This window comes from Pimephales promelas, chromosome 7, assembly GCF_988280905.1.
Source record: "Pimephales promelas chromosome 7, fPimPro1.hap1.1, whole genome shotgun sequence".
In the NCBI taxonomy this organism is placed as follows: domain Eukaryota; kingdom Metazoa; phylum Chordata; class Actinopteri; order Cypriniformes; family Leuciscidae; genus Pimephales; species Pimephales promelas.
Window position 1 is genome coordinate 7,365,193 of NC_142775.1, and position 13,187 is coordinate 7,378,379.

The window sequence follows — 13,187 nt, forward strand, 5'->3', positions numbered from 1 at the left end:
TGAAGCAAGACTTGTTCCTATTTAAGATGACAAATAGTGTTAATTTAATTCAAATGTGTCTAGTTTGTACACGACAGCATTTAGTAGCAATTTGAATTTGATTTGAACTTTTTCTAAGGAAAGTGTAAAAGCCACTTAGCCCTACAATACTCATTGTCATGCTGAGGTGTTGTGGGTGATTGCTAAGGCATTGCTAGGTGGTTTGCTTACTGGCTCAAAAAAAAATCAGTCATGCCATTTTTTTCCAACATGACTTCCAATTTCACTAGCGGCTTCTATATAAGCATTCACTACAGTTCGAAGATTTTTTTTAATATGTCTCTTATGCCCACCAAGGCTGCATTTATTTGTTTCAAAATACAGTAAAACAGTAATAATACAAAATATTATTGAAATTTAAAATAACTTCCATTTTAATACATGTGACTTATTCCTGAATTACTCCAGTCTTCAGTATTACATAATCCTTCAGAAATCATTTGATGCTCAAGAAACATTTAACTTTTACAATTACAATATTGCGTTACTCCCAATAAAAGGAACTAGGGCCTAATTGAATTACTGAGGTACTTTCTATGCAAAGTTCTATGTTACATTACTTTTGCATTACTTTTTCTCACCTGGGCTGGTCTGTACGGAGGCGTATTGCATTGACTTGAAGAAAAAAAATCTACTCTGTTTTTCTGAATTAATGAGTTAATTTTTCATGAGAAAAACATTTTTTTCTCTGTTTTTCTGAATTAATGAGTTAATTTTTCATGAGAAAATTTTTTTTTTGCTCTGTTTTTCTGAATTAACGAGTTAATTTTTCATGAGAATTTTTTTTGCTCTGTTTTTCTGAGTTAATGAGTTAATTTTTCATGAGAATTTTTTTTCTCTGTTTTTCTGAATTAATGAGTTAATTTTTCATGAGAAAATATTTTTTTCTCTGTTTTTCTGAATTAATGAGTTATTTTTTTCGTGAGAAAAAAAGTTTTTGCTCTGTTTTTTTCTGAATTAACTCGTTAATTCAGAAAAACAGAGCAAAAAAAAAAATTCCATGAAAAATGAACTCGTTAATTCAGAAAAACAAAGCAAAAAAAAAAAAATCCATGAAAAATTAACTCATTAATTCAGAAAAACAGAAAAACAGAGTAGATTTTTTTTTCTTCAAGTGAATGCAATACGCCTCCGTAGGTCTGGGCTTTTTATGGGGAAAAAAACAAAACAAAAAAAAAGTTCTGTTTTTGGCTAATTTAAAGGCCATTTTCACACCAAAGGTGAAATGACGCAGGAGAAGAAAGTTCAACACTCTTACTTTAGCAATATTTGACAGTTTTTTTTTTTTTTATCATATTTTGAGAAATACTGAATCTGTCTTTGTGCAAAAGAGTAAATGCTGGCTCACATTTAGTCTAGAACGACAATGCCATCATGTTCACACAACAATGCATCTCACTCCTGATTTGTCTCAGCATGAGGACAGGAGAGCTGATGTGAAAACTATTTTTTCAGGATTCTTTGATGAATTGACAGTTTAAAAGAGCAGCTATTATTTAAAACAGATAACTTTTGTAACATTATATTATTATACATTAAATTATATAATTCTTCACTGTCACATTGGATCAATTTAATGCATAGCTGAATAAAAGTATTAATTTCTTAAAAGAAAAAAATACTGACCCAAAACTTTTGAACAGTATACAATACATCCCTACCCTATCTCACGACCAATTCGTACGAATTCGTACGAGTGATTAAAAAGTGGCTAATTCGTACGAATTCGTACGACCTCACTCGTACGAATTCATACGATTTGTCTAAACCCACGTGACGGTTATGTTTAGGGGCGGGGTCAGGGGTAGGTCATTCGTACGAATTCATACGAATTGGCCAATTCGTAAAATATGTACGATTTAGCAAAAATCGTACTAATTTGTACGACTGAGGTCGTATGAATTGTTACGAATTAGCCACCTCGTAAAATTCGTACGAATTCCCGTGAGATCGGGTTGTACATCCCCACTTTATGTCAGAGCTCATAAATCTGTCATGAATGGCTAAAAATCAATGTCACCCTGTAAAATATGAATGTGATTTTGACTTTGGGAACCCAAATGTTCCCACAGAGTTATGTCAAACATAATTTACATAGAAGTCTTAGAGCTAGATTTACTTACAACTTGCACCAGCAAACCCTCTTTTGGTGTTAAAAAACTACTGTCAGGATTTACTAAAGACACCCAGTGAAAAATAAGTGCTGAAAAGGTGTTACGAAAAATACGTTTATTCAAGTGTGCTATTAGAATACTTGTTTAAAACTAAAAATAAGAGAGTGTGCTTTCAGTCTACTTTCAATATACTTTTCAGATATATACTTAACAAAATTATACTTAAGTATACTCGGCTTATACTGACAAGTATACAGAAAAGTCTAAGTATACTTGTACTTAATCATTTGATCAAGATATACTAAAGAAAAGTATTCTTTCTGAATACTGAAAGTTTAAGTGTACTTGGCTTGTACTTGTGTTTACTCTTTTAACCTTATTAAATAATTTTCACATGCAAGTTAACATGCAAGTTAACATCAAGTCTGCATGCTTAAAGTACAGTTAATGGTTTATTTCAAGCATAAATACTATAAGCTAATTGGAAACTTAGTAGTATACTTTAAATGCAGAAACTAAAGAAGTAAAACCTGTTTGTGGGTAGTTATGTATGTGTTCGTACTGTGTTGTCCTTTGTTTGAACTGGGCATCCAAAACAATATTTGTTTGAAAACTTTGATTTATAAAGTAAATGACTTTTTGATTTTGACTGAGTTTGTCTTGTGAATATTTATATTTGTAGTCCACTGGTAGAGTGAGTTAACATCAAGTGTACATAAAGTACAGTAAAAGGTATATTTCAAGTATAATATGTAAGTAGTAACCTATTAGTACAAAAATAATATATAAATATTTAACTATAAGTATGTTAAGTTCACTGAAAGAAAATTTACAAGTACACTTATAGTATAAAAACGATTAAACTAGTAGTTTACTGAGTAGTATACTTAAAAGTGTACTTTCATAAACTAAAAATCCAGGCTAGAAGTATATAACCAGTAAACTAGAAGTATATCTATAAGTTCACTTGTAGTATAACTGCAGTACAAAATAAAACTTTGAAGTAAACTAGTTGTGAACTCAAAGTTTACCACTCTTACACTTTAAGTATACTTAAAAGTATACTTTTATATACTAAAAAGTGGTCCCAAGAAGTATTAAATTAGTACACTTACAAGTATGCTACTAGTACTATGATCTTAGTATACTTAGTATGTACAGTATACTTAGGAAAAATACTTGAATGTTACTTAAGTTTACTTAGTTAAATAAACTTGAAGTGTACTTTATTTTGGTAAGGGTGGACAGGGTTTTCATGGAGTTTCCCTTTCAGACACAAAATGAATGGGAGGAGAGTATTTAATTGACTCATGCAAACTGATCTACTAAGGTTTGCACTCGTTATTTGAACCATTATTTACTGCCCAAAAAAAGCTTTGCGCTGCTCTTGGTAGATTGCGTCGGTTATCCGGCTGTGTCTGTGTTCTTTAATGTGCACGTCATCGATAGATTCCACTCCCAACTGTGCTTTTATGGGATTGTGCTAATTTACCCTGTTTACAAAAATCTGTCCCTTAATGTTACAGTGGCAAAACTGGTTTAGCGAGAGGCGTAAAACAATCATTAAACACTGTATTGTGGCTGTTTTTACTTCTACAAAGGTTGACTAATATAAAAATATACAAAAGAATGCCTAATATATTGTGCCTGCATTCCATTATATTGCTGTAATAGCCATTAATAAGGAGAATATCAACGTATACTATACAGTAGTTCAGTCCTTTGTTTTTACAATAATACAGTGTGAGCGAGGCACATCCAATGTGGCAGTTTTCCAATAATATCAACATTCAATCATGTTTATTTGACTTTTGCTTTATGTGCGATATAGAAACAACAGCCTGAAAAGACACATATGCTGATACCAAAAATAGAGACCAATACCACACAGCTCTCTCCTGGGATGAGTTTAAAACAATACAAATTGACTGTGAATTTTCACACATTTCTTTTAACCTCAAATTACTAATTATGAATATTTAGGATGCATTACAACACTTGGGGCATTTGGAAATTGCTTTATGAGCATATCTGAACTCATTGCCCATACAGTAAAGGAAACCATCTGTGAAGCTCATTTGATGGAGCTCCAGAGGCCTGGAAACATTTCCATTAGCCCGTTCTCTGAAGCGTTTGTGTTTGCTGTGCTACCACCACTGCATATGTTGACATCTTTATTATATCATTTGATTAAATGTTTCTAAAAGGGACAGACACCAAAAACATCTTCCTGTAATTATCCAGAGGATTGTCTCCTTGTGGTTAGTGGGGTCTGTTTGAGATTTGTGCCGTATGGGAAAAGCTCCTGATAGAATGGTTTTTGTTTGCATGGCAGGAAGACACACACAGCAGTTGTGTGCTAGTGGGACACACAAGTCTCAGTCCAACATGTGTCAGCGCCTGATTCTAATTGTACTGTTGGACTGGGACCAAACTAGGCTCACCATGATAACCGATAAATCACATTTCTTCCATGTTAGTCTGAGTTTTTGCTCTAACAAGCCATGACTGTCAACAGTGCTCGGCATTAAAACATTGTGAAAAGTCGATTTTTACAGTCTCAGAATAGTACAGCATAGCCACTGGCCATTTAGAGCTTGCACACACAATGGCAAGAGCAACTGCAAGTTCTGGATGTTTTATTTTATATCAGGTCACATGGAAACAAACTCATGTTAGTACAATGAGGACATTTTCAAAGGTTTGCAAGGTTCGTGAATCTTAGAAAGAGGTTTTGGTTTGAGATAATTAACCTTTTTTTTTTCTTCCTTTTTTAAAATAATTTTGAAATGTGGACTCCCAACTAAAGCATACACTGATCACCATAATGGTGACTTCAAACTTTGAACATCTAAACCTCTGTTAATTTAATGCCATTAATTGTGAAACCCACACTTCTACAGCGGTATGTTGTCGAGAACGACAGTTATGCAGCATGATTTGTTAAGTCAGCAAACTAGTATGCAAGCTGATTGGGGTGTAGGGATCATTTCAAATGTCAGAGTGTAATTTTTTCTGACCTTTGTCTAGTTGATAGTTTTTTTTTTATTTAATTTATTTTTCAATCTTTTGCTTTTACTTAGCAAATTTGCTAAAATAAAACAAACAACAAATTAGTATTCTATGATATTTGTTTTCTTTATTTTCCTTATGACAACTTTATGATTGGTTTATTTACTACAAACCCTTGTGCATTAAAGGATTAGTTCACTTTTGAAAAAACTTTTGCTGATAATTTACTCACCCCCATGTCATCCAAGATGTCCATGTCTTTCTTTCCTCAGTCGAAAAGAAATTTAGGTTTTTGATGAAAACATTCCAGGATTTTTCTCCATATAATGGACTTCAATGGGAACCGGATGGTTCAAGGTCCAAAAAACAGTTAATAACTGTTTCAGATGCAGCTTCAAATGTCTTTAAACGATATCAGACGATGAATAAGGGTCTTATCATGCGAAACGATCGGTTATTTCAAAAACTTATTCCAAAAATGTAACTTTTCTAAGGACAAATGCTAGCCTTGCTCTATTCTGTGAGGCGCGTTTGCAACGTCACGTAATACGTAATTACGTTCAAAAGGTCACGGGCGACGTAGCCGAAAGTACAGAGTCAGTGTTTACAAGTTGAACGCATAGGTCGAACGTGCAAACTAGCTCAAACGCCGTTTACAAAAAAAGGAATTAAAAGGAAAAACAACGATGTCGGACGATTTTGATTCTGTACTTCTGGCTACGTCGCCCGTGACCTTTTTAACGTAATTACGTATTACGTGACGTTACAAACGCGCCTCAGAGAATATAGCAAGGCTAGCATTTGTCCTTAGAAAAGTTACATTTTTGGAATAAGTTTTGAAATAACCGATCGTTTCGCATGATAAGACCCTTATTCATCGTCTGGTGTCGTTTAAAGACATTTGAAGCTGCATCTGAAACTGTTATTAACACTATATTTTGGACCTTGAACCATCCGGTTCCCATTGAAGTCCATTATATGGAGAAAAATCCTGGAATGTTTTCATCAAAAACCTAAATTTCTTTTCGACTGAGGAAAGAAAGACATGGACATCTTGGATGACATGGGGGTGAGTAAATTATCAGCAAAAGTTTTTTCAAAAGTCAACTAATCCTTTAAGTATTTGTGGATTTTTTTTTTTTTTTACCACAGAATAAAGAAAAAAAAAATCGTATTATCGTGTGTTTATTGTCTTCACGTTTCATCAGTCGAAATATTTCAGCTTTAGCTGGATGCCTTTGTCCATTTAAGGGATTTCCTGGAAAGTCACAAATGTAATGACTTCTATATTATACGCACTGTAAGTATTCTACGCCCATGTCATACTGCATGTAATTTTATGTCACTATCATTTTCCTGTTTTTAAACTAGAGGTGACATTTTGCCTGTTAGAAATACACAATCCCTTTTAATGTTAGTTTAAGGTGGGGTAGAAGTAAGCGAACGGCAAAACTCTGCATTTTTTCTGTGTACCCTCTCTTACCTCACACACCCCAGTTTGAACCACTGGACTAGAATAAGCTGAAGTCATCCAATCTTTATACTAAAATGAAAAATTCTGTCGGTGCAAGGGTATTATTAATGTTGCATCACACCGGCACATGAAAACCCTCAATTTAGCCTGAAAAATGACTATAAATGTTAATGAAGCCCCTTTTTAACTTGTTTATTGGATATGCTGCTATGCACTAAGACCTGATATAACACATATTGTCCGAGACACTTTTTAATTGGCTGTTTTTGATGGATATAACTGAATGATTCGATCTGAAAAGAAGTGGCTTAAATAAGATTGATGTGGATTAGTCTGATGGTTTTGTATTAATCTGACTGAATGCAGCAGTTGACTCACCTGTGCCACCTCCTCAAAGTCATCATGGCGTTTCTGGAGGGCTCTGGCTCTGTGCAGGGATTTGCCCACACCTGTGTGTTTACTGAGGAAAGCCTCCCCGTGGTTCTCTATCCAGTCAATCACCTGCAACACACAAACACATTCCATTAAGTGCACTGACAAAATCACAACACTGAAAGAGAGTCTGTCAAGCAAGCTTCTGTTTTCCTTAGTCCATTCAATTGATGTTACATATGGAAAGCCAGTTATAACACACACATCAGTGCCAGTGACTGCTCGCAAACTCTAATAGGCATATGAAGGAAGAGTGATCAATCAGCATCGGTTGTGATCCAAAGACTCTTTTTCATCATCCCTAGGGACACTGTGTTGCAAATAACATTCCCCCAGCGACATGACTGACTTAGGCAACACAATCAAACACTAGAAATCCAGAAATGCTGAACTAAACACTGATTTTTTTTTTAAGAGAAGAAAATGTAGCCTGAAAATACTAAACCGATACATAATCTGTGGTTTAATTGATTTAATTTTGAAACAAACACCAAGCATCTGACCACCTTTTCTGGTTACAGTCGTGGTAGATGTGGTTCTTCTGATACACTTGCGTGTTTGCAAGTGATACAATGATAATCAAACATGCAGATAATTGCATCAATGAGTTCTTGTTTCTGCTACAATGATTAATGTGTCCACTTCATGTTCTAAAAACAGCTTCCTTCTTTCACACGCACATTAACAGAGGCTGACGAGATAAATATAGTCCTGCGTGATGAGTCAATCAGAAGATATGGCAGCTCACAATCTGGAGTACACAGATGGCACACGTTGCATCCATTCAATCCAAACACCTGTTTGGCCAAATAAATCAACTCATAGTTCAATAACAATTAGGCATTTTGGTTTGACTATCAGTCATTGTGACTCGCAAGATGTTTGACTAAAAAAATCTGTTATGTGTGTGTTCATAACTATTGATTATGCTTTGTAATGACTGTTTACATAAAGAACCTGAGCAAATCAAGCTTGTGATAATAATCAAGTACAAGAAATAATCAAGGGAAAGACATAATAAAGTGAGCAGACTGAGTGTTTCGTAAACAGTCAGAACTGCTATTACAATTTCTCCTGCTTTAGGGGTCGGTGACAAATAAGGATATCCAAGGTTATGAAAAGGATAAATCTTAGAAAAAAAATTGGCTTAAAATGCCAAGTTCTGTTGATCATTCCCTCTGTGTATTTAAGCCTTCATTTTTCTCATTTTTGGTTTCCACGTTAACATTTAATGTTAATATTTTATGTGTGTAGTGTTTTCACTCTCTCTGTTTAATAAATATTATCATAATTAGTCATTCAGCATCACTCATCTCTCTCGTCATGCCTTACCCACAACCCCAACCACTCTCTATGTTTATTCTATAACACTGGCCTCGATGAAAATTCAAAGGCATATGCCGGCCCGTAGATGGTCCTAGAAGAAGCTTCGCAGAGTATCTGCAGTGGGTGCTGGTTCAGTGTGACTCACATTTTACCTCACTGCTGAGGACATCGCCAGCCCCACGCCAGCCCACTGTCAGCCATGCCCGCAGTGAAACAGCCAGTGCCCATCACAGACTCAAAGCCGGAGCCCGCCATGAATCCAGAGCCTGAGCGTTCACCAGAGGCTATTTTAGTCTCAGAGCCTGAGCCCACAGCAGAGTCTGGACAGGTGTGTGAGTCAGCAACAGTGTCTGTCATGGAGGCCATAAAAATTCGAGTTTGATGAGATGAATTGGAGCCCCACCTACACTCCCCTGGCAGAGGTGTGTAAAGTAAGCTGGAGCTCGACGGAATTGGTGTTGGATGAATTGGATGAAGAGGAGTCTGCTGGTCTATAGTCTCTACTGGTCCCATCCAGTTATCTACATCTCTGCTTGTTAAGCCAATTCCAAGTCATCTCAGTCTCACTGGTAATGGCCAGTTCCAAGTCCTCTTTGTCATCGCTGGAGCCCAGTACCAAGTTATCTCAATCATCGCTGAAAATGCACAGTTCCAAGTCATCTCTTGTTGAACCCAGAACCAAGTAATCTCAGAGGAATTTGCTGCTCTACAGTCTCCACTGGTCCCATACACTTCCATGTCGTCCCAGTCATCGCTGGTAGAGCCCAGTTCCAAATCATCGCTGGTAAGATAAGTTCCTATTCATCTCAGTCATTGCTGGATAAGCCCAAGTTTCAAGCTATCTCAGTCATCGTTGGTGAAGCCTAGTTCCAAGTCATCGCCATCTCTTCATCCCACCATGTCTTCGTCTCCCAGCACTAAATCTCTTTAGTCATTCAGTACCAAGTTGTCCCCCATTGCCTCTGCCCAGCGCCAAGTCCATCCAGCATCCCTCTCCCTCCTTCTCTGCCAAAGCCATCCAGTACCTGAGCCTCATCTCTGTGGTCTAACTTCAGCTGCTCAGCAGTCTCTGTCTGAGGCTTCCCAATCGCCTTGGCCAGTGGATCCCATCAGATCCACCTCAAACCTTCAAACCCCAGGTTCCACATCGCCCCTCCGACTCATAGGCTCCATCTTGGCACAACTATCCATCTGCTCCACTATGGTATGTAATTTATCAGGCAACACAGGGCTCCCTCGTCCCTCTGGCTCCCACTGGCTCCACCTTGGTCCATCGTCATCTTTCGAGTTGCAGCTGCTCCTCGTCCCTCTGGCTCCACCTTGGTCCATCGTCAACTTCCGAGTCGTCAGCTGCTCCTCGTCCCTCTGGCTCCACCTTGGTTCATTGTCAACTTCAGAGTCGTCAGCTGCTCTTCGTCCCTCTGGCTCCACCTTGGTCCATCGTCAACTTCCGAGTTGTCAGCTGATCCTCGTCCCTCTGTCTCCGCTTTGGTCCATTGTCAACTTCCAAGTCGTCAGCTGCTCCTCGTCCCTCTGGCTCCACCTTGGTCAATTGTCAACTTCCGAGGCATCAGCTGCTCCTTGTCCCTCTGGCTCCACCTTGGTCCATCGTCAACTTCCGAGTTGTCAGCTGCTCCTGGTCCCTCTGGCTCCACCATGGTCCATCCTCAACTTCCGAGTCGTCAGCTGCTCCTCGTCCCTCTGGCTCCACCTTGGTCCATCGTCAACTTCCGAGTTGTCAGCTGCTCCTGGTCCCTCTGGCTCCACCTTGGTCCATCCTCAACTTCCGAGTCGTCAGCTGCTCCTCGTCCCTCTGGCTCCACCTTGGTACATCGTCAACTTCCGAGTTGTCAGCTGCTCCTCGTCCCTCTGGCTCCACCTTGGTCCATTGTCAACCTCCGAGTTGTCAGCTGCTCCTCGTCCCTCTGGCTCCACCTTGGTCAATTGTCAACTTCAGAGTTGTCAGCTGTTCCTGGTCCCTCTAGCTCCACCTTGGTCCATCGTCAACTTCCGAGTTGTCAGCTGCTCCTTGTCCCTCTGGCTCCACCTTGGTCCATCGTCAACTTCCGAGTTGTCAGCTGCTCCTTGTCCCTCTGGCTCCACCTTGGTCCATCGTCAACTTCCGAGTTGTCAGCTGCTCCTTGTCCCTCTGGCTCCACCTTGGTCCATCGTCAACTTCAGAGTTGTCAGCTGCTCCTCGTCCCTCTGGCTCCACCTTGGTCCATCGTCAACTTCCGAGTTGTCAGCTGCTCCTTGTCCCTCTGGCTCCACCTTGGTCCATCGTCAACCTCCGAGTTGTCAGCTGCTCCTCGTCCCTCTGGCTCCACCTTGGTCAATTGTCAACTTCAGAGTTGTCAGCTGTTCCTGGTCCCTCTAGCTCCACCTTGGTCCATCGTCAACTTCCGAGTTGTCAGCTGCTCCTTGTCCCTCTGGCTCCACCTTGGTCCATCGTCAACTTCCGAGTTGTCAGCTGCTCCTTGTCCCTCTGGCTCCACCTTGGTCCATCGTCAACTTCCGAGTTGTCAGCTGCTCCTTGTCCCTCTGGCTCCACCTTGGTCCATCGTCAACTTCAGAGTTGTCAGCTGCTCCTCGTCCCTCTGGCTCCACCTTGGTCCATCGTCAACTTCCGAGTTGTCAGCTGCTCCTTGTCCCTCTGGCTCCACCTTGGTCCATCGTCAACTTCAGAGTTGTCAGCTGCTCCTTGTCCCTCTGGCTCCACCTTGGTCCATTGTCAACTTCAGAGTCGTCAGCTGCTCCTCGTCCCTCTGGCTCCACCTTGGTCAATTGTCAACTTCAGAGTCGTCTGCTGCTCCTTGTCCCTCTGGCTCCACCTTGGTCAATTGTCAACTTCAGAGTCGTCAGCTGCTCCTTGTCCCTCTGGCTCCACCTTGGTCAATTGTCAACTTCAGAGTCGTCAGCTGCTCCTTGTCCCTCTGGCTCCACCTTGGTCCATTGTCAACTTCCGAGTCGTTAGCTCCTCCTCAAACCTACACCTCCCTGGCTCTGCCGGGCTCCTCCTTCCCTCCGATTCCACCATTGTCCTCATTCCTACTATATTTGCACTTGTCTGCCAACACAACATCTCCACCTCGGCCATGCCCACCTACGGCTTAGCCGTGGCACTCCAGACTAGTGGTGTCGACATGGGTCTTCCGGGTCTTTGGCGCCTCCTGGGTCTCCATTTCCACCGGCTCAAAATCAGTCTTCCAACAAGGCTCCACCATGGCACTTGTTGGCTTTTAATTTTGTTCATGTTCTTGTTTTCAGATATTTTGTTTTACAGTGACATTTTACAAACACAATGGTCTAAAAGTCAAGGGACCATTTTGACCTTTACCAGACAAAGAAAAAGACATGACATGATTTCATTCAGACATGAAAACTAAAATATTTGTGTAAAAAAAAAACAGAGACACTTAGATATTTTATGTCAGACTGGTACAGAACAGTATAACGCATGTGTATAAAGCATGGCTGTCTCTCACACCTCCCCCAGTCTCCCCTGCATGACTCACAACCCTCGTTTACTCTGGTTATCAGGGTTTCCCAAGTAACCGAGTCAAAACCACTTGTGCACTCTGCTGATAACCCCATGACTCACTGGTGACCACAATCAATTCATTACTAAGTTCAGAAAAAAATAAATAAGCAAAGATAACAGAACCCCTTGGTTCTTATCAAAAAGGGTGTCTGACTGCCACAGACTGCCACTGACTTATGGGACAGCTCATATAAAAAAAAAACTCTAGGGAAGAGTATGTTGAATCTAGACAGGCATAGTTCTATTCTTAAATAAACAGCTCACACAGAAATTAGCATTTCTCTTATGTGTAAAAAAAAAGAGATGTTTCAACAGAATGTTGACAGTGAATTGGCATAGGTGCTGTCAAGCTTCAAAAATAACATTTTCAGGATACATATTCTCATTTTTAGGTGAAGTATTCCTTGTAACTGCAAATTGTAATGAACACAAATATGACTTCAACAAGTATGTGTATGAGTGTGGGAGGTCTGTTCATTTAATCTAAATAACTCAACCTACTCATTACCTGTATTTAACTACACACTTGAAGACATTTGGCCACATCTCACCCTCCATTACTCAAGAATTGCAAACATTTCAGGGTGAGGCAAACTAACATCACCAAATATGGGTAATAATAACAATCTGTCTCCCAGAAAACATTCAGTATGTTGATATCTCATTCAAATCAATGATCCAAGTTTATCAGAGCCGTATGTTTGTGCTTAAAGACTTTAGCATTTTTTATTGCCTCCACCTGATCAGTGTTTGGAGGGTGAAATCTCCACCAATCAGAGATTGAGTTTCATACATATCAGAAAATCTGTGCGTGATGCTTTAACAAATCAGTAAGTCAGATCAACTGTAAACTCTCATCTAATGCAAGAGGTAAATTACATTATTTTCATGATAAATCAACAAATCATATTAATATTCCACCACCTGTTAAATTAACCAATTATTATATCTATGGTTCTATGAAAATGAAAGATCAGTTCCATAAAAATCACATTCCTTTCTTGAATTAGCCCATCGGTTTCTGGGTCATCTACATTGTTAATAGATGGGGTTTTATAATTTTATATATATATATATATATATATATATATATATATATATATATATATAAAAAAACATTTAATAAAACTGATAATGGTGGTCATGGATGCTGATTGGTCAATACAGTTTTCTAGTTGACATATTGACCAATCAGTCAACTTATATATATATATATATATATATAAGTTGTATTGTTTATATATATATA

At 39.0% G+C, this 13,187-nt stretch overlaps 1 protein-coding gene across 5 annotated transcripts in view; it reads right to left on the bottom strand.

Moving 5' to 3' along the window:
- Nucleotides 1-13,187, bottom strand: part of kalrna (kalirin RhoGEF kinase a) — a 362,661-nt gene that overhangs the window by 182,988 nt on the left and 166,486 nt on the right. For all 5 annotated transcript variants that reach the window (XM_089133002.1, XM_089132999.1, XM_089133001.1 and 2 more), the window contains exon 10: nt 7,018-7,140. In XM_089133002.1, coding sequence (XP_088989128.1) covers nt 7,018-7,140 — 123 coding nt within the window. The remainder of the gene's footprint in view (nt 1-7,017; nt 7,141-13,187) is intronic.